This window comes from Gopherus flavomarginatus, chromosome 3 (genome assembly GCF_025201925.1).
Source record: "Gopherus flavomarginatus isolate rGopFla2 chromosome 3, rGopFla2.mat.asm, whole genome shotgun sequence".
Taxonomy (NCBI): domain Eukaryota; kingdom Metazoa; phylum Chordata; order Testudines; family Testudinidae; genus Gopherus; species Gopherus flavomarginatus.
The window spans coordinates 14,849,456-14,867,637 of record NC_066619.1 but is presented as its reverse complement, the minus strand read 5'-3'; the positions used below and the strand labels follow the sequence as shown (position 1 = coordinate 14,867,637).

Here is an 18,182-nt window from a genome sequence, read left to right as displayed (position 1 = left end):
TAGTTAAACAACCTAATTTTATAATGTAGACCAGGCCTAAGATCACTAAAAGTGACTCTTCTCCTTTCTCTTGCCTCCAGTTTTTAATACCACACAAAAATGGTCATTTCTATCAATACATTAAAATTCCTAATAGTTAATCCTATCTTTCAGCTCTAACTCCCCGGAAGAGCTGACAATATAGCTAATAAAACAACAAAGGAAAAAAGTTAGGCTGATGTCTCTCATACTTTAACTTGTAATAGCCCGTAGTATTTGAAAGAGAAGATCTGGCTTCTAAAAACTTTCATGATTCATGGTAGGCACTTGAGTTTCTCATAATACCTTCATTCTAAGTATATTAAGCTTTATAAGTCGTTCTCGTTTGTTTCATGAAATGAGTGATAGGAAAAACAGGCTGTCTTGCTTCTTAAAAAAAAGCAATGACGTGGCAATGGTGGCTCTTAAAGTCATCACTCTATGCAGAGTTCTAACTTTCAATCACTTTAAGGCTTCAGAGGCGTGTACATATACATGAGCTTGCAGTGTGTCAGGTAGATGGAGATATTAATGTCTTTATGATTGGAGAATAGGTTAAAGTGTGACATAACAGCAGGATTGGGGTTGATTACTTACAGTATCCTGAAGTGCCATCTAGAATCGCATGCCATGGTGCTAGGGAGTCTACAGGGATGACATTCATGCATCCTCAAGTGGATTTGCTTTGTAGCCTTAAGCAAACTGTACAGTTGGATCATATCTTAACAGGAGATGGAGAATGTGCTTGAAGACTTTCACAGAAGCTACAAAAGTACAGTGTTTCTAATGATAAGTATTTTGGGAGGTATCTTTAATGCTCCTTTGCATAAGAATGCAAAACTTACTTTCAAACAGTGGGTGTTTAAATTGGTGGTACTTGCAGAATCACACCTTTAAAGTTACCCTTAAGTTAAACTGTCTTAAGAGCAGGAGGGGTCTGCCTTAAGCCTCAGAAGCTGATGTGGATGCCAAGGAGGGTCCTTGGCCAGTGCTCCAAGTGGCAGAGCCATTAGCTAGCCAGATGGAGCTTTGGACCAGTTAACTGACCAGATGGAGCTTGTTGGGAGGCAAGCAGCTTTAAAGCCATTCCCCACTGCTGGCCTAATTGGCTGAAGAGCTGAACTGGGGCTGGAACTGAGGCCTTTGCTCAGCAGCCTGAATTCTCCCCTTCCTCCCCTCCCCTCCCCTGCAGTGGGGACGGGAGGGTGTAAAACTGTTCCACCTGCCTAAGACATGGGGTGTAGGAGAGGGACAGGAGAGAGCTGAGGCTCTTGCTTAGTACATCAATCTGTTCTTACATGTGCAGTTGCTGTTCAGAACCTATGCGGCAGCACTAGAAGGAGGCAGGCTGAGTTTGTCCCATGTCATGAATCCAGTGTTGAATTAGATCATCCTCACTTCACCTCTCCCTTATTGCATATGCTAACTAGTGTCCCAAAATCCCAGAAGTAGTGGAGAAAGATAGATGTGAATTATATGGCTCTAGGGCTGAATTGTTTTTCTTTGGTAGCCAAGTGTAAAGAGTGTCGTCAGATTAGAGGCTCCTTTCATTTCGGTTAGTTTTCTGCAATCTAAGGTGAATGGAAAAACTTCCATAAATCTTAAAGGCCATGTGTTCCTAGTGGAATTTAACAAAATATCTTCCATGTTTGCGATACAAACATGGTTCTATGAACTTGGAAATCAGTGTTTTTGTTTAAATGATTCTTGTTTAAGATAAGATTGGGAAAAAGAAATCGGATTCACTGTTTACTTTTTGCAAGCATCTCACTCTTAATACTGTATTAACATAAGATACATTGTAAACATTTTCCTTTGTTGAACACCTTATTAAAGCCTCAATTTTCAGTATTATGTAAGCTAACTAAAGGTTTTTAAACTCTTCTTACATATATTAAGCTTCAGTTAATTACTTAAATGTGACATTGTACTGAATTAATATTAAAGTTGACCTATGAAGGGGACAGGAGAGCTGCTCCTCCTGCCTACCCCACTGTTTCTTATTAATTGAAAGAGGCCTAAAACTTAGCTTCATTTTCTAATGTTAAAAGTAGACTGTCTATTGTGGTCTTCTATAAAAGACTGATTATATGACATCAAAGAAGCTGAGAAGTGAAATCTGAGGAAAATGGACTCTTAGCCTCTCTAAATCTTCTTCTTTTTTGAACTCTGCAATGAGTCTTGAGAGTGTGTTTCTGGAGGTGCTCAACACCCTTGCTTTCTTATCTAAGGGTATGTATACACTAGTACTTATTGTTGTATAGCTTTCATTACATTTTCCTAAGTGCTGGTGTAGCCAATGGTATATTGGAGGGAGACTTTCTCCCACCGACATAGTTACTGCGACTCGTGGGGCTGGAGTAGTTAAGTCAGCTTAGAGCGGTTACATTACACCAATGACTCAACCATTCCAGACTACTGTACCCCATTCAGGAGTGTGATTTGTCTTGTGTACCCCCAAGTTTCATCTCACTTAAACTACTTGCTTACAAAATAAGACATAAAAAAGACAAGTCACAGCACACTTTTACTGAAAAATTGCCAACTTTCTCACTTTTATCATATAATTATAAAATCGATTAGAATATAAATATTGTACTTGCCTTTCAGAATATAGTGTATATAAACCAGTATAAACATGAGTTGTACTGACTTGGCTATTGCTTTTTCTGTAGCCTATTGTAAAACTAGACAAATATCTGGATGAATTGATGTACCCCCTGGAAGACCTCTGCATACATCTAGGAGGATACATACCCCGGTTGAGAACCACTACATTAGGGAGTTTACAGTGGCACAGCTGCATCACTTCAGCTCTGCTGCTGTAAACTCTCTAGTATAGCTGTAACTAAAGAGTGCTCACAAACCAGATTCCTCAGAATTATAGTAAATCTTGCAGTAAAATAGGGAAGATCAGATTTTTATTTCATCTTGTGATCTGAAATGTTTTCAAACCTTGTACATCATGAACAAAGTGCTTTTGTTACTAGAACGTCTCTAGTGCTACTATAAACAGATTTTCCAGACATTCGCGAAGGTGCATGCAGCCTTTGTCCTCAGGATTTTGGTCTCTTGCATGTCAGCTGTAAGGGTCCCTCTTCATCTTCTATGTTTGATTGTTGCCAGGATCACTGGCTTATCTTTAACACATGTGCAAAGGTACTGCAGCAGAATGAAGTAAGTTAGGGTTTAGAATAGCAAACTTGACTTCAAAATTGAGACTTAAAAGTACCACTATTATCAGCTTTTATTCTGCACTGTTAATTCATGTGCACGTCAGAAAGCCGAAATATATTTGCAGCTAGATAAAATTGGAGTTATTTCAACTCCACATTAAAGAAGGATAATGTACCTCAAGTAGGCTAACTCTCCTGGTAACCTGGTTTTACAGCACTTAGTCATGAAGAGCGCTTGCTATTACAAATGCATGCGTAGAGTGCCAGGTTGTGCTTACGCAGCAGGATGGTGGCCATACCCTTAGGTCTGGTCCAAATGGGGGTGGTGGTGGTAGATCAAAGTTACGCAACTTCAGCTATGTGAAACCCTGAGTCAACTGACTTGAGCTCACAGGGCTCAGGCTGTGGGGCTAAAAATAGCCCTGTAGACCTTCAGGCTCAGGCTGGAGCATGGACTGTGAAACTCACCGAGGGGGAAAGGTCTCAGAGCCTGGGCTTCAGCCTGAACCCAAATGTCTACATGGCTGTCTTTTTAGCCCTGCAGCCAAAGCCCCCTAAGTCAGTTGGCCTTAGGCTCTGAAACTGAGGGCTTGGCTACACTCAAAGCTCCAAAGCGCTCCCGCGGGAGCGCTTTGAAGTGCGAGTGTGGTCGCAGCGCCAGCGCTGGGGGAGAGCTCTCCCAGCGCTGCAGGTACTCCACCTCCCCATGGGGATTAGCTTGCAGCCTTGAGAGCAGCACTCCCAGCGCTGGGGCACTGTTTACACTGGCTCTTTGCAGCGCTGTAACTTGCTGCGCTCAGGGGTTTGTTTTTTTTTCTTTACATCTCTGAGCAAGAAAGTTGCAGCGCTGTAAAGCGCCCGTGTAGCCAGGGCCTCAGCGCTGTGGGATTTACTTTGCTGTGTAGACATATCTTGAGACACAACAGAAATTGCAGTTTAAGACACAATGTGCAAAGGATGTGGAGAGGAACAGAATAGTCAATGTAACTTGCTTATTCCTAATTGCCTCTGTACTTGACCAATATTAATTTAGTAATTTTATTGTGCATGTTTCAGAAGTGCATCTAGTGGCTTGATGCCTCGTTATAGGGAGTGTGTCAGTGTAGCTAGTTATGTCAGAAGAGGACAAACTTTGAGAATGTAATGGTGGGAGCAAGGGACAGACAATGGAATGAGAACAAATGAGTGGGAGCAACTGGTGGAGGGCCTTGAAGACAGGCTCCACAGGCTTGAGCTTGATTTGGTGGAAAAGAGTTGCTGGTGGGACGGGAGGGTGAGGCAGTTTTTAGTTGCGTTTCTTAGAGTAGAATAGGCAGTGTGAGGTATTATGCAGGCCATTGGTTGAAGATACAACCAACAGCATGGGAGATGGTTGCATTTTAGGTGTGGGCATAGGTGAGATTCTAGACACTTTGGAGGGAAGCTTTTTTTGGAGGGGAGTATAAAGCTTTTTAGACATGGGGGTAAGATGTGGAGCATGGCACTTGAAGGGGGAGGGTACTTGAAGAACATACCTAGATCATGAGCCAGTGACAAGGTTGACATCAACAGTGACTGTATAAAATGAGGATGTATTAAGAGGAAAAGTCAGAAATTCCATTTTTTGTTAACCATATTAAGCTGACACCAGAACTTCAAGGAGATGTTGGGCTGACATGGGACTGGTTCTTTGGTGGTGGGTTGGGATTCTAATAAACTTGAATCATTGGCATAGTAAACATTACTATGTCTGAGTTGAGAGCATTAAACAGGGCAAATAGTGAAGTGGCAGTGGTCTAGATTAAAGCCAATGGACTCCCTATGAAGGAATGGAAAAGTTGAGCTTTTGCCAGAGTAATGTGTCAGCACAGCATGGGATCAGCATCCATATTGTTGTTACTTTGTTTGCATCAGTTCTCCAGCCACAATTGTGCTTCAGTTATGGCCTTTTGCTTGGTGCACATTAAGGTAAGTTTGGACAACTTTTGGATAATAAAAGATGTAGGTGAAGAGAATCTGATGGCACTGTTTCAGAATTTGCAAAACTTACAGCTTCTGAAAGCTTCCATGCTTGGTCTCAGCCTAAAGGTGGCTTTTTATTTTTAAGCTTACAAACTTCTTTCAGCCATTTTGATGTTGGCAAATACTTTTCTTTACTGCCAGTTCCTCATGCGCACCTCCACCCATCAGAGTTGACATCTGTGCAGTCAGACTTCGTGTTAATAGCCTCTGCTTTGTGGTGTACCTGATTTTGGGGGACAGTGTAGCTTTACAAATAAAGCTGGCTGAGCATATTCAAAAGACTTGAAAACTTCAAACCAGACTTTTTTTTTTTTAAATCAACACTCCTGCCCTACTCTTGTCACATTTCTCTGTGCTCTGCATGACAAATGTGTAGGTCACAGGTGGAATAACCTGCAAGTAGACAAACTGTTGAAACACAACTAAGCTGTGATGTAATATAACAATGGCTACGAGCAAGAAGCTATCTTAGGAAAATTAGGCATCCCAAAAATTTTAAGAGTCATGAGTTTCAGCATTCTGCAGTGTTAAAATTCTGAAGCTTTTCTGTTAAGAGAACCTTCACAGTACAAAATGATACTCTAGAAAAGCCGTTCGTTCGTTCTTCCCTCCTTCCTGAATGTAGCACTCTCAAAGCTAGTTGCCGTTGCATTCAAAATCAGGTACTGTTGAGACTGGAGGGTAGCAAATGTATTTATATTAGGCCCTGGAGGACTGGACCAGTGAGCTTTCACCTGTACCTGATGAACTGTTTGAAACTATAATTAAAAACAAGCTAGAGCTAGAAGATCCTGTTTGGTTAAGGTCTAACCAATATCCTCTCTGTAAAGGAAAATTGTCTAATCCTTTCTTGGACATATCAAAGTGGATAAAGGAGTATGATTGGTAAGATTAATGTTCATAAATGTCAAGTAAAAATTATACTCAAGCATAAAACAGTTCTAAGTCAACGGAAGACTCAAAGGGACCTGTGTGTTGTGTGGCAGAGTGAAGATGCACCTCTAACCCTGTATAACACCACCCAATATAACACGTAAAGCAGCTGTTCGGGGGAGTGGGGCTGCGTGCTCTGGCAGATCAAATCAAGTTTGATATAATGCTACTTCAGCTATAACACGGTGAGTTGTTTGTTTTTGCTCCCAAGGGCTGCGTTATATTGGGGTAGAGGTGTATAAGCTAAATGTGCAGCTGTCTTCCCAAAAAAACAAAAAAAACCCACCAAAAATATAAGGCTGAAATAAAGAATAGCAGTGATTTACAATGGCATGTCCTGATGAACACTGTGCGGTATTGGTTACCCATCTCAAAAAGGATGTTTCAAAATTAGAGAAGAGCAACAAGAATGATTAGGGGCAAGTAACAATCCGTCTCTTAGAGTTTTACTTTAGACGCAAATAAAAGTGTGTTAGTGAATTGAAGGTAGGCTGTTTGCACACTGTCTTGTAACACAAGAGCAAGGGAACATTGGTTTAAATCAAAGCAATTAAAATTGATGATTTTAATCATTTAAATCAGCAAGCAGAAAACCTTGATGTAAATAATTGATTTCAGTCTTATTTTGCATGTGTTTTCCCTAAAGAGAAGTTGATTCTCACTGATGAGTAACCAAAAAGGTGTATGATTTGCAACTAAATACAGCCTTTATGCTAAATTGGGTGCTTCTTTTGGGTAACCAGGACAATACACTCATTCATATATTATATAGTTTAGTTTACTTCAGATTCTTAACTTTTTTAATTGTTAAATGGTGAATGATGAATTTTTATTGTAGTCTTGTGTCTATCTAGTTGGATTGAAATGCTCAAATATGTGAGAAGACTACTTTAAAATGTCTATTAAATAAAAATGTGCCAGATAAACTTTTTAATCAGAACAATGGTTTGCATAGTTGGCTAACTGATGAAACAAAGGAAGTAGTTAATGAATTCAACAGATTATTTCTTCTGGTCTTATTCATCAAGATTTTAGAATTTGTAGATCTTATCCCCATACCTAATTTATATGCCCATTTTGGAAAGGAGGGGGGGGAAAGATTTCCAGTCTTTTAAGCTCCCTATTAACTTCTTAACTGTAAATGAACTAGTCATTGAAGTGAACTAGTTGAATAAACTGAACTGAAGAGATTCTCTTGGCACCTGCAGCAGAATCTATAGCTGTCAAAAAAGCTGCTTTAGTACTTCAACAAACTCTGGTTCCTGGTGCTTAGCCTATGACTCCAGCAATTCCATGTTTTGACTTTCTTTAAAACTTCAGCAGCAAACGTATTGCTAAATATTATTTTTTAAATTTTTAGTCTAGTAAATTTAGGCCTTAACGCAGGTGGTAAATTTCCTGTTTAATTTTAAATGGGTTTATTTTCAAAAAATAAGCCTGTATTTGTTTCAAATAAACAGGTCAGTCAAATAACCATAGACTTTTATTCATGCCACTAACAGGTGCCAAATTTTAAAAATGATTAAAAGAAATAATTTCATAAAATGTGTAAGTTCACTGCAGAACGTCCAGGACAAGAACTTGGCAAGAGTTAGAGGGGTTGGAGTCTTATCTGAATGTCAGTTTTAGCTAGTTAAAGTTTTGAAAGGGAGATAAAACCTTCTGATTCAGAGTTTGACAAAGTTAATGATCAGGAGGAGACTGTCATGGGAGTCAGATTATCCCTTATCTGCTGAGTTAGATTTCTTGTACCTTTTCTGAAACATCTGGTTGTGGCTGCTCTCAGACTAGTTGGACCATTAGGCTGATCAAGTATAGCTGTTCTTATGTGAAGTATAAAGAAGGCCAAACTAAGTGCCCTATTTTATATATGTGTGTGGTTTCTTTTCTCTTTTTTTTTTTTAAATATTAGATGATAAATTCAGTCTTCTGGACTCTCAACTGGAAACCTAGCTCCGGTAATGGCTTTATTTTATCGTAATACATGGAGAAGATAATGCTGCAAAATTAATGCACTAATGAATGAATTTCAAATCAAGAGTAGACTACCGGAAGGACAGGAAATGTTCTCCATCTTCATATATACCTTTATACAGAGCTCAGGGTGTACAAGCCAAAATCTGAAGACAGTTTTCCTCAAATCTGTTTTCATCCAACAAAGTCAGTGGAGCTAGTCAATGGTACCTGTGTAACTAAGATTGTAATTTTATAATTTAAGTGTTGGAAAATTTGATCCTGGTGAATATTCACCAAGTATAACGGTGTTAAATTGTAACTTAATAAAAAAAATGCATGCTCAGCGAAAGCAGGCTTTCTGTATCCCTGTAAACTCATTGTTTTCAAAATGTGAGATATGAAGCTTTCATAGTGAAGTATATGAAATCAAACTAATATGGTTGTTAGCTCACGTGGGAGAAATCTCAATTTAAATAAAATCCGTTTTCCATTAATATAAGGGCAGTGGGTGTGCATGGAGGCACTGGTTGGGGATGTAGCTCATCTTAAAACCTCTGATTTAGTGGACCGACTTTTAGGTTTGGGAGCCAGGAGGAAATGCTGAGGTCCCACAGCTCTTTGAAATAAGGAGACATTACGGGTGAGGGAACTGAATCTTGGCAGTTAAGTGGTTTGGTTTGCTGAAATTCAAACAGCAAGTCCCTGCTGGAAACACAATTAGAGCCTGTAGTTTCTGACTTTCCAGTCCCATGATTTATTCGCAAGACTGTCCTTAGGAAAGTCACAACACTTGTCTGTCTTCCCTACAAACTGTGTAGTTGGTTCTGAATTTATATGGATTATCCAAAATTACTAAACACTAATAGAAATTAAGAACTCTTTACAATAGTTTAAGAAGATACAGAATAGTCAAACAGCATCAGGCAGGGTGACTTCTAAGTAAGGTATGCATTTTTTAGTGTCCTTTCCAGGCTTGCAGCTATATAAACCCACAGACATCCTGTTGACTTCTTTTTGAACTGATAGTGGATATCAGATGAAAGACCATATGATGCAAAGATGGATCAAACTACTTCTGTTGCAAGCACCAGTGGACAAAAGTTTTGGATTAAATACAAATAAAGTTCTTGGTATTCTTACTGAATGTTGGCAGACTTCATTGCCCATGTTTACACATAGCTTACGGAAAACCAATAATATACCACCCCCTTAGCTCAGTTTATAAAAAAAAAAAGACTTCAAATTGATTGCATCCCTTTGTGTAAATAAAATTTGGTAGCTATTTAAATATTCTGGTATGGCAGCACACAGTTAGCTAAAAAAGTTGGCAGAAGACTTCTTCTGTGCAACAATGATTGTGACATGTCCAAGTCATGAATTAAGTAAGCGACATCTTACTCCAAGCTGGACAAAATGTGTACCTTGGTATATATCTTGCTGTCAAATTTATCAAAACTTTTAGTGAACAAATGAATTGGGTTTGTATAATCCGCTCAGTTTGGAGGATTATTCTGTACTATGTCCTCTTAGTAGCATCTAGATGAGTCACTCCTTTAAAACTCCATTGTATTTATTGAACTGCTACCTGTAAAATGAATGGATTAATTTTTTTAATATTAACTTAACAAGTGGTATAAGTAGAAAACTATAGATCTAATGCAAAAACAAACTGATTTCTGCACTAGTAACAGGCAAGTTATAGAAAGACACTCTTCTGTTCAAATCCCTTGCCTTCATTTAAACAGTTGAGAACAGGAGCGTATTGTGACTTTTAGAACTTTCAGAATACAGTATGAGAGTGTCATAGATATATGGTGTGGGTTTGGAGGGAGAGGATAGATGGTTAGCTACTGCTTACATATTGGGGGAGACTTTTGTACCTGACTGAAATCTAGTCTGAGAAGGTAACATAGAAAATTAATGCTGTCTTCTAGTTAAAAAACAAACACTTCAATTGTTGGACTAGGCATTCTAGAATATCCCCAAGTTCTGCTGCATCTAGATGTAAAAGTCTTACCAAGGCATCTGCCCTACTAAAAACTAGGTGCTAATGTGTCATTCTTTCTTTCCCTAGATTGGATAGGGCAGCTAACTTATTGGACACAGAGTGCTGTTTTGGAGAACATGTCATCCATATTGCCATTCACTCCACCAGTTGTGAAGAGACTGCTGGGGTGGAAGAAATCAGCTGGTGGTTCTGGAGGGGCTGGTGGTGGTGAGCAGAATGGTCAAGAGGAAAAATGGTGTGAGAAGGCAGTGAAAAGCTTGGTCAAGAAGCTCAAGAAAACAGGACAACTAGATGAGCTTGAGAAAGCAATCACCACTCAGAACTGCAATACAAAATGTGTTACAATACCAAGGTAAGTGCAGTCGGGTTTGAAATCATTTCAAACTACTTAACGAGTGACTGATTAGACACCTATTTTAAATCATCCCTACAGACCATTAACTGTGTAAGTAACATGCTTCAAAATATGTAACCTTTTTTCTTTGAAAACTAGTAGCTTAACATGTCTCGGTGCTTATTTTAATATTTACAGTTGAACAGTGTTCTTCATAAAATCTTAATCTTCAATAGGACAAATATTTTAAGATGTGCCAGTTAAAATTACTATCTTGATCCCCACTTATGCAGAATGGTTCTGTGAGCTGTTAGTTTGTAGCATTTTCTTTGATTCTTTCGGTTAACAGCCCTGGAAGGGCCTACAGAACCTGCACTTCCGGTGTAAAATTGACTGTTTTTCCTTGGTCAACACTTCAGTCAGCTAATTGTGTGTAAAGGTCATCTTTAGGTGTATGCTAAACTCATGTCAGTTGTACAATCTGCAGCGCCCCTACCCACTCTTGGATGGGAAATCTCATATGCCCTGAGGCATTTTGCTGTGAGAAAACTTACTGTGTACTTATTCATTCTTACCAGTTAATGAAAGCAATTCCTGTTGACTTGGAGTACATCTTTTGTGCTTTATATTGAGAGATGAGTGAATTACTTTTATTTTTTTCCTCTTTAACTTTCTCAACTTTATTCATAGCAGCTCCTGTGTGAAAGGATCATACTTTTGTTGTAGATCCATATTATGTATATACCACTGAGGCATGTGCATTATTTTCATTAAACTCTTTTCGGAAAGTCAATATGGGAGCACTTCACAGGTGCCTTGTTTTTTTGCTCTGAAAAACTTACTACAGGACCTTATGAAATGGGAACTCTCTAAGCACATAGGAGCTCTACTAAGACTAAGGAGCTGCTTAAGCAAGAGTGTTGCACCTGTTTTTGAGAGGTTGAATTCTGTTTAATTAGGACACATGGGCTGCTATATAAACTTAAAACTGCATACAGCTCTTAATGCACCGTAGAACTTTGACTGTTGAATGGATGGCTATCACACTTCAAGGGCAGATTATAACCATTATGTCGTAATAGCTTTTACATCCCTTGTTGCCTATGGCATAGCTTTTTTGTCACATTTTGGGCCTACTACTATTTTTATCCCCATTCTTCTTTCTTCCCTTCAGCAACTCACTTATGTGGACTTCATTCCCATCCCCTTCCTCATACAATCTAGTTTAATGAAATGTATTTTCTAGACACGTGTATTTTCTTGTCTTTAGTAGGCTCGGGTAGAATTCACACCCATTGGAGCAATTAAGTGGCTTTTTTTTTTTTTGGATGTCTGTTTGGCTTTTTGGATGTCTGTTTGGCAATTTGCAATCAGTTAACTTTTGGAAAGTTCTCTGCTCCCATAAGGCCTAGAATTTTTTTAAATGAGCTTTGATTCTTCCAAAACCTGCTTATGCCATATGGGTCTACATTGATTAAAAAGTTGGATTCAACTTTTGGCCAAATTAATCTTTTGAGACACCTCTGGTAGATTTCTAGAAGGCCTAACACTTAAAATGTAAACTGAGTTGTCCAAACGTCTTGAACTAGCTTGCATTTTCTAGCTTTGGGTTTATGTACTTTCATGTAAGATGCGTATTTTAAGTAGCATGTCAATTTATCACTGCATTCCTTAGGATAACTTCTCATGTTTGTGCACCCTCTTTGTGGCAAAGTAGTAACTGAAATTAGTCAGTGCTTAATGAAATACCATGGTAACGCTGGGTACAAAATATATAGGAATGGCAAAGTAGGTTGTGCTGCTGGGGCAGTGGAACTATGCTATGTTTGACTCTGCTTTCTTTTAGATTATCTTAAATTTATCAAATGGTGCCATAGAATCTCTCTAGCTAGAAATTACATGCGTAAATGAGTATAACAGTCGGAATATGCTAGTGACTACCTGACCAGAATAGTGATGGTGATTGTGAAATGCTCTAGGCGAACACTCAATACTGTGGGATTTCTACTATCCCCATATTGACCAGGAAATGTCACCTCAGGACAGGATGCAGGGAACGATTCTAGACACCATTAATGACTGCTTCTTGGTCAGCTAGTTCTGGAACCCAAAGAAGCAATATTTTGATTTAGTCCTAAGTGAAGCATGGGGTCTGGCACGAGAGGTGGAGATAGTGGAACCATTCAGTAATAGCAACCATATTGTAATTTAAATTTAACGCCCTTGGAAGGGAAGATACCAAAGAAACCCACCACAGAATCATTTAGCTTCAAAAAAGAACTACCAAAAACGAGGATTTCAGTCAATTATAAATTAAGTGAAATGTCTGCAAAGTGCATGGAAACATCTTAAGAATACTGTAATAGAGGTTCAAACTACATGTATATAATTTTTTCTTTTAAAAAAAGCACGAGGACTAAAAATACTACTATAGCTAAAGAGGTTGTCAGAGACAGACTTCCTTTAAAAATTGGAAGTCAGATCCTAATGAGGAAAACGGAAAAGAGCACAAACTTTGGCTCTTGACATCTGAAGGTATAATTAGGCAGGCCAAAAAAAAATTCTGAAGAGCAAGTAGCAAAAGACAATCTAACTGCAATTTTTTTTAAGTACAGTTCATCAGAAGTGGGAAGACTGCTAAACAGTCAGCGGGGTCACCAGATAACTGAGGTGCTAAAGAAGCGCTTAAGGAATTCAAGGCCTTTGTGGACAAGCAAAATGAATTCTTTGCATCAATTTTCACTGCAGAGTACATAGGAGAGATCCCTCCCCCTCTGCCCCGAGCCATCTTTTATGTGACAGATCTGAGGAGCAGTCCCAGACAGAGGTGTTGCTAGATGAGATTTTAGAACAAATTAAACATTAATAAGCCACTGGGACCAGATAGTGATCATCCAAGAGTTCTGAAGGAACTCAAATAAGAAATTGCAGAACTAACACATTACATATCACAGTTTATCACTTAAATCCGCTTCTATACCAAATGACTTGAGGATAACTAATCTGACTCAATTTTTTTTTAAAAAAAATTGCAGTTCTAGAGGCAATCTTGGCAATTACAGGCCGGTAAGCTTAACTTCAGTATCAGACAAATTGGTGGAAACTATAGTAAAGAATAGAATGATCAAACCTGTAGATGACTACAATATGTTGAAAAGTCAGCGCTGCTATTGTACAGGGAAATCATGCCTCACCAGTCTTAGAATTTTTGAGGGTGATCCAGTTGGTATAGTGCAGGGGTCGGCAACCTATGGCGCACGAGCTGATTTTTTTTTTTTTTTTTTTTTTTTTTTTAAATGGCACTCTTGTCTCCAGGAGTCCCGGCAGGCAGCAGCGTGCCATTTAAAAATCCTGCCAGGCCCAGCCTGCTCTTCTCCGCCCTCCACTTCCCTCACCTCCACCCTCCGGGGGGATAAGGGGCAGAAGCTTGGTCCTGCCAGCTCCCCTGCCTCTTCCCGTAGTGTGCTGGGTTCCTACCCCTCTCCATCCCGTCCCTCCACGCTCCTCCCCCCCCCCCCCCCCGGTCGATTTGGCGATGGCCCTTGCGAGGGAGGGGGACAGGAAGGAGCAGAGTCAGTGTGCTTGCTGCTCCTGGCAGAGGCAGAGAAAGTTGTCGGGGAGGGCCTCTGGGAAGGGGGTTGGGGTGAAATAGGGGCATATCCCCTCCAGCCCTTTTGCCCTGACCCCTCCCCACACCACCCAGGCCTGAGCCCTGTACCCCCTCATACACACTCAGCCCTCTACTTGACTCCTTTGCCCCCCATACCCAGCCTCCCCACCCCCTGCCCTGACACCTGCACTTCTCACATTCCACCAGCCATTTGCCCTGACTCTTGCACCCCCCCCATCCTTACCCTCATGTAAGCACCAAACGGGAGCTCCTGTACCTCCCCCCATTCCCACCTGCACCTCTTGCACCAAATGGGAGCTGCCCAGGTAAGTGCCCCACAGCCAAACCTCCTGCCCCAACCCTGAGCCCCCTCCCTCATTCTAGCTCCTGGCCAGACCCTTCACCCCCAGCCCTGTGCTCAGTGCACTCCCATGCCCTCAGCTCAGTGCAAAGAGAAGAGGAGAATGGGCGAGAACCGGGGAGAAGGTAGATATCCACTGTATGTGGGCAGGGCCGGGACTCTAGACCGGCAGCGGGCTGAGCGGGTTCGGCAGACGAGATCCTGGCTGGCAGGAGCCCGCGGATGGAACCCCTGAGCGGCAGTGGGCTGAGCTGCTCAGCCTGCTGCCAGTCTGGGGTTCTGGCTGCCGGACCCGTGCCAGCCAGAGTCCTGGCCGCAGGTCCCGCTCAGCCCGCTGCTGCCCTAGGTGAACAGAACCCCAGACTAGCAGCAGGCTGGCGGTGTAAGATCAACATTTTAATTTAATTTTAAATGAAGCTTCTTAAACTTTTCGACAACTGTGTGTTTATTTTATAATACACCAATAGTTTAGTTATGTAATATATAGACTTGGAGAGACCTTCTAAAAAGGCATTAAAATGTATTACCAGCACGTGAAACCTTAAATTAGAGTGAATAAATGAAGACTCAGCACACCACTTCTGAAAGGTTGCCGACCCCTGGTATAGTGTACTTCGGCTTTCAGAAAGCCTTTGACAAAGTCTTTCACCAAAGGCTGTTAAGCAAAATAAGCAGGCATAGGATAAGTGGGAAGGACCTGTCATGGATCTGTAACCGGTTAAAAGATTGGACCATTTATTCCTACTGTGTTTCCTTTCTCAGGATGGAGAGAGGTAAATAGCACAGTCCCCTGAGGATCTGTGCTTGGGCCAGTGCCCTTCAATAAAACGATAAATGATTGGGAAAAGAGGGTGAAGGTTGAGGTGGGAAAGTTTGCAGATATAAAATTAGTCAAAATGGTTAAGTCCAAAGCAAATTGTAAAGAGTTAAAGGGCTCTCCCAAAAGTGGGTGATAAAATTAGTGGTTGAAATTCAGAGTTGATAAATGCAAAATAATGCACTTTGGAAAATATTATCCCAGCTATATATACAAAATGATGCTCTAAATTAGCTGTAAGCACTCAGGAAAGAAATCCTGGAGTTATTGTGGATAGTTGTATGAAAACAACTGCTCAATGTGCTGCATCAGTCAAAAAAGCTAACAATGTTAGGAATCATTAGGAAAGAGATAAGACAAAATATTATTTCCCTGTCTAAATTTGCAGTATGCCCACATCTTAAATACTGCATGCAGTCATGGTTGCCCCCTTTTAAAAATAAATATAAGAATTGGAAATGTTTCAGAGAAGGGGAACAAAAACGATGAATACTGTAACTATGCCGATTCTGGTGGGATCCAACTGAGTGCCAATTCAGGACAGATTGCTTAGAGCAGGGCAGTTACAGCCCAAGGCTGGCCTTTTTCCACTTCTAAGGCAAACCAACCAAGCCAGACAGAGGACTTTGGTTTTACCCCACTGGCTAACCACAGGCAATTCCCTTAGACACACCAGTTTCCCAGTATCGCCACCAGTGCCACTCATGGGGATGAATGATTGATTGTGAAAACTAATACCGCAGTAAAAGAGAGGTTCTCCCAATCCCAAAGGACCAAGCTCCGGACCAAGGTCATTATACAAATTAGATCTTACCCACAAATCACGCTGTTTCCAATCCTTTAGAATCTAAAGGTTTATTCATAAAAGGAAAAAGATATGGATGAGAGCTAGGATTGGTTAAATGGAATCAAATTACATACAGGAATGGCAAAGTTCTTGGGTCAGGCTTGTAGCAGTGCTGGAATAAACTGCAGATACAAATCAAGTCTCTACAGTACATCCACAGCTGGGATGGGTCCTTCAGTCCTTTGTTCAAAGCTTCAGTTTGTAGCAAAGTCCCTCCAGGGGTATGAAGCAGTATTGAAGACAAGATGGAGATGAGGCATCAGCCTTTTATAGTCTCCTCCAGGTGTAAGAACACACCTTCATTCTTACTGTGGAAAATTACAGCAAAAATGGAGTTTGGAGTCACATGGGCAAGTCACATGTCTATGCATGACTCAGTTTTTACAGGCAGCTGACATTGCTCACATGCTCACAGGAAGACTTTTTATGTGGTTTGGAGTTTTCCAAGATCCATTGTCAGTTTAAGTGTTTCTTGATTGACTAATGACTGCAAGAAGCTGGGACTGGATGGCAGGATGGATCTCTTGATCGCCCTCTTCTGTTCATGCCCTCTGAATGCATCTGGCACCGGCCAGTGCCAGAGAAGAGGGTACAGGACTAGCTGGATCGCTGGTCTGACCCAGTATGTTCCTATGTTGTTAAATCTTTTGTTCACTTAAGCCAGTGGTCCCCAACCTTTTCCGGGTGGCGGGTGCTGGATGACGAGCCACCTAGGACCATGGCTGGTGGACAAGCATCAGCCAAAATGCCGCTGAGAAGCAGCAATGTAAAGAGATGCCACTGAAAATCGGCAGCATTTTGGCGGGGATGCCGCTTTTTGGTGGTGGTTTGGCGGATGCTTGTCCACCAGCCAGTACCCGGGCACACACAGATGCCCTGGCAGGCGCCATGGAACCCACGTGCACCACATTGGGGACCACTGCCATAAGCAGCCATCATATCAAACTGAAGTGCAATCTCTGTATTGCTGGTACCTGGCGCATTCAGAATATTCCGAGTTCTTCAGAGTACTGCCTCTGTGCCTCCTTGTTGTCCTAGTACATCAACTCAAAACTCACTGGAAAGCAATATCCATGCACTCAACATCTTTGCTTGTCTGATTATAAAAATAAATAAATTAAGACTGAATAGTTGCTTGGTCCCTTCTGACTACCTTAGGAGTAAGAATCTGGAACCCAGAGAGATGTTCCATACTGTTTAGTTTCCTGAACCCTGGTTTTATGAAGTGCATGTGGCCCCTCCACTTCTGGGACTAGAAGATTGCAGGCTTATGGGCACTGAGGATGCTCTACTCCCCAGAAAGTGTGTTCCTTACTGGAAATACCTCAAGTCTCCCCCACCTACTAAATGTGGTCATCTTAGAGTCCCAGAACACTGCAGTTGCTGAGATGTCCGAATAAAAAAAAAAACCACCAAAAAACCCCATAGATGATTATACTAAAACTGCTGAATAAGAATTTCTGTCTTTTAAAAGTTGACTTTCTGAATTCAGCTGTTCTGTCTTCTGTGAACTCTACCACTACAGTGTTACTGTTCTTCACTGCAGTGCATTGTAACAACTTCCTCTGCAGAATCTGGATCTTCAACTTTAAATTGGGGAATAGGATGACTGCCTCTTTACACACTGATATGTAATGTGGAGAGAGAGCTGCATGATCATGAGAGGGATGTCAGCTTGAGTGATATGCTGAAGGTCTCGTGGCCAGTACTAAAATATCTTTGGAATTTCTAAACATTATAGATGTTTCCTTATGCAAAACACATTGTTGTAGCCAACACAGGGGAATTCTTTTTTAACTCTGTGGTCGGTTACTATTTAACTGCTAAGACAAGGCTAATAAAACAGTATCTTAAGCACAAGTGAATAGGACGTGATCATGTGTATAATGTGCAAGTAGAATAAAGTCATGTGTACTTTGAAACTGACCGTACTAAAAGACCAAGCTAAAAACAATTTGAGCCAGATCAGAGGAAGAACACATTTTTCTGAATAAGAACAATTGGAACCACATCACACTTACCTCGATGCGCCAGTTGAGGAAGGAGGCCGCCATATTGTTTTTAAAACTGACCAGGGGTTAGAGGGGAAGTGAAAGCAGCTTTTGGAAGTGTGTGGTGGGG

At 40.9% G+C, this 18,182-nt stretch overlaps 1 protein-coding gene across 2 annotated transcripts in view; it reads left to right on the top strand.

The window, feature by feature from the left end:
• Window positions 1-18,182, top strand: part of SMAD2 (SMAD family member 2) — a 91,045-nt gene that overhangs the window by 4,250 nt on the left and 68,613 nt on the right. For both annotated transcript variants that reach the window (XM_050944744.1, XM_050944743.1), the window contains exon 2: window positions 10,159-10,444. In XM_050944744.1, coding sequence (XP_050800701.1) covers window positions 10,209-10,444 — 236 coding nt within the window. In that variant the 5' untranslated portion in view covers window positions 10,159-10,208. The remainder of the gene's footprint in view (window positions 1-10,158; window positions 10,445-18,182) is intronic.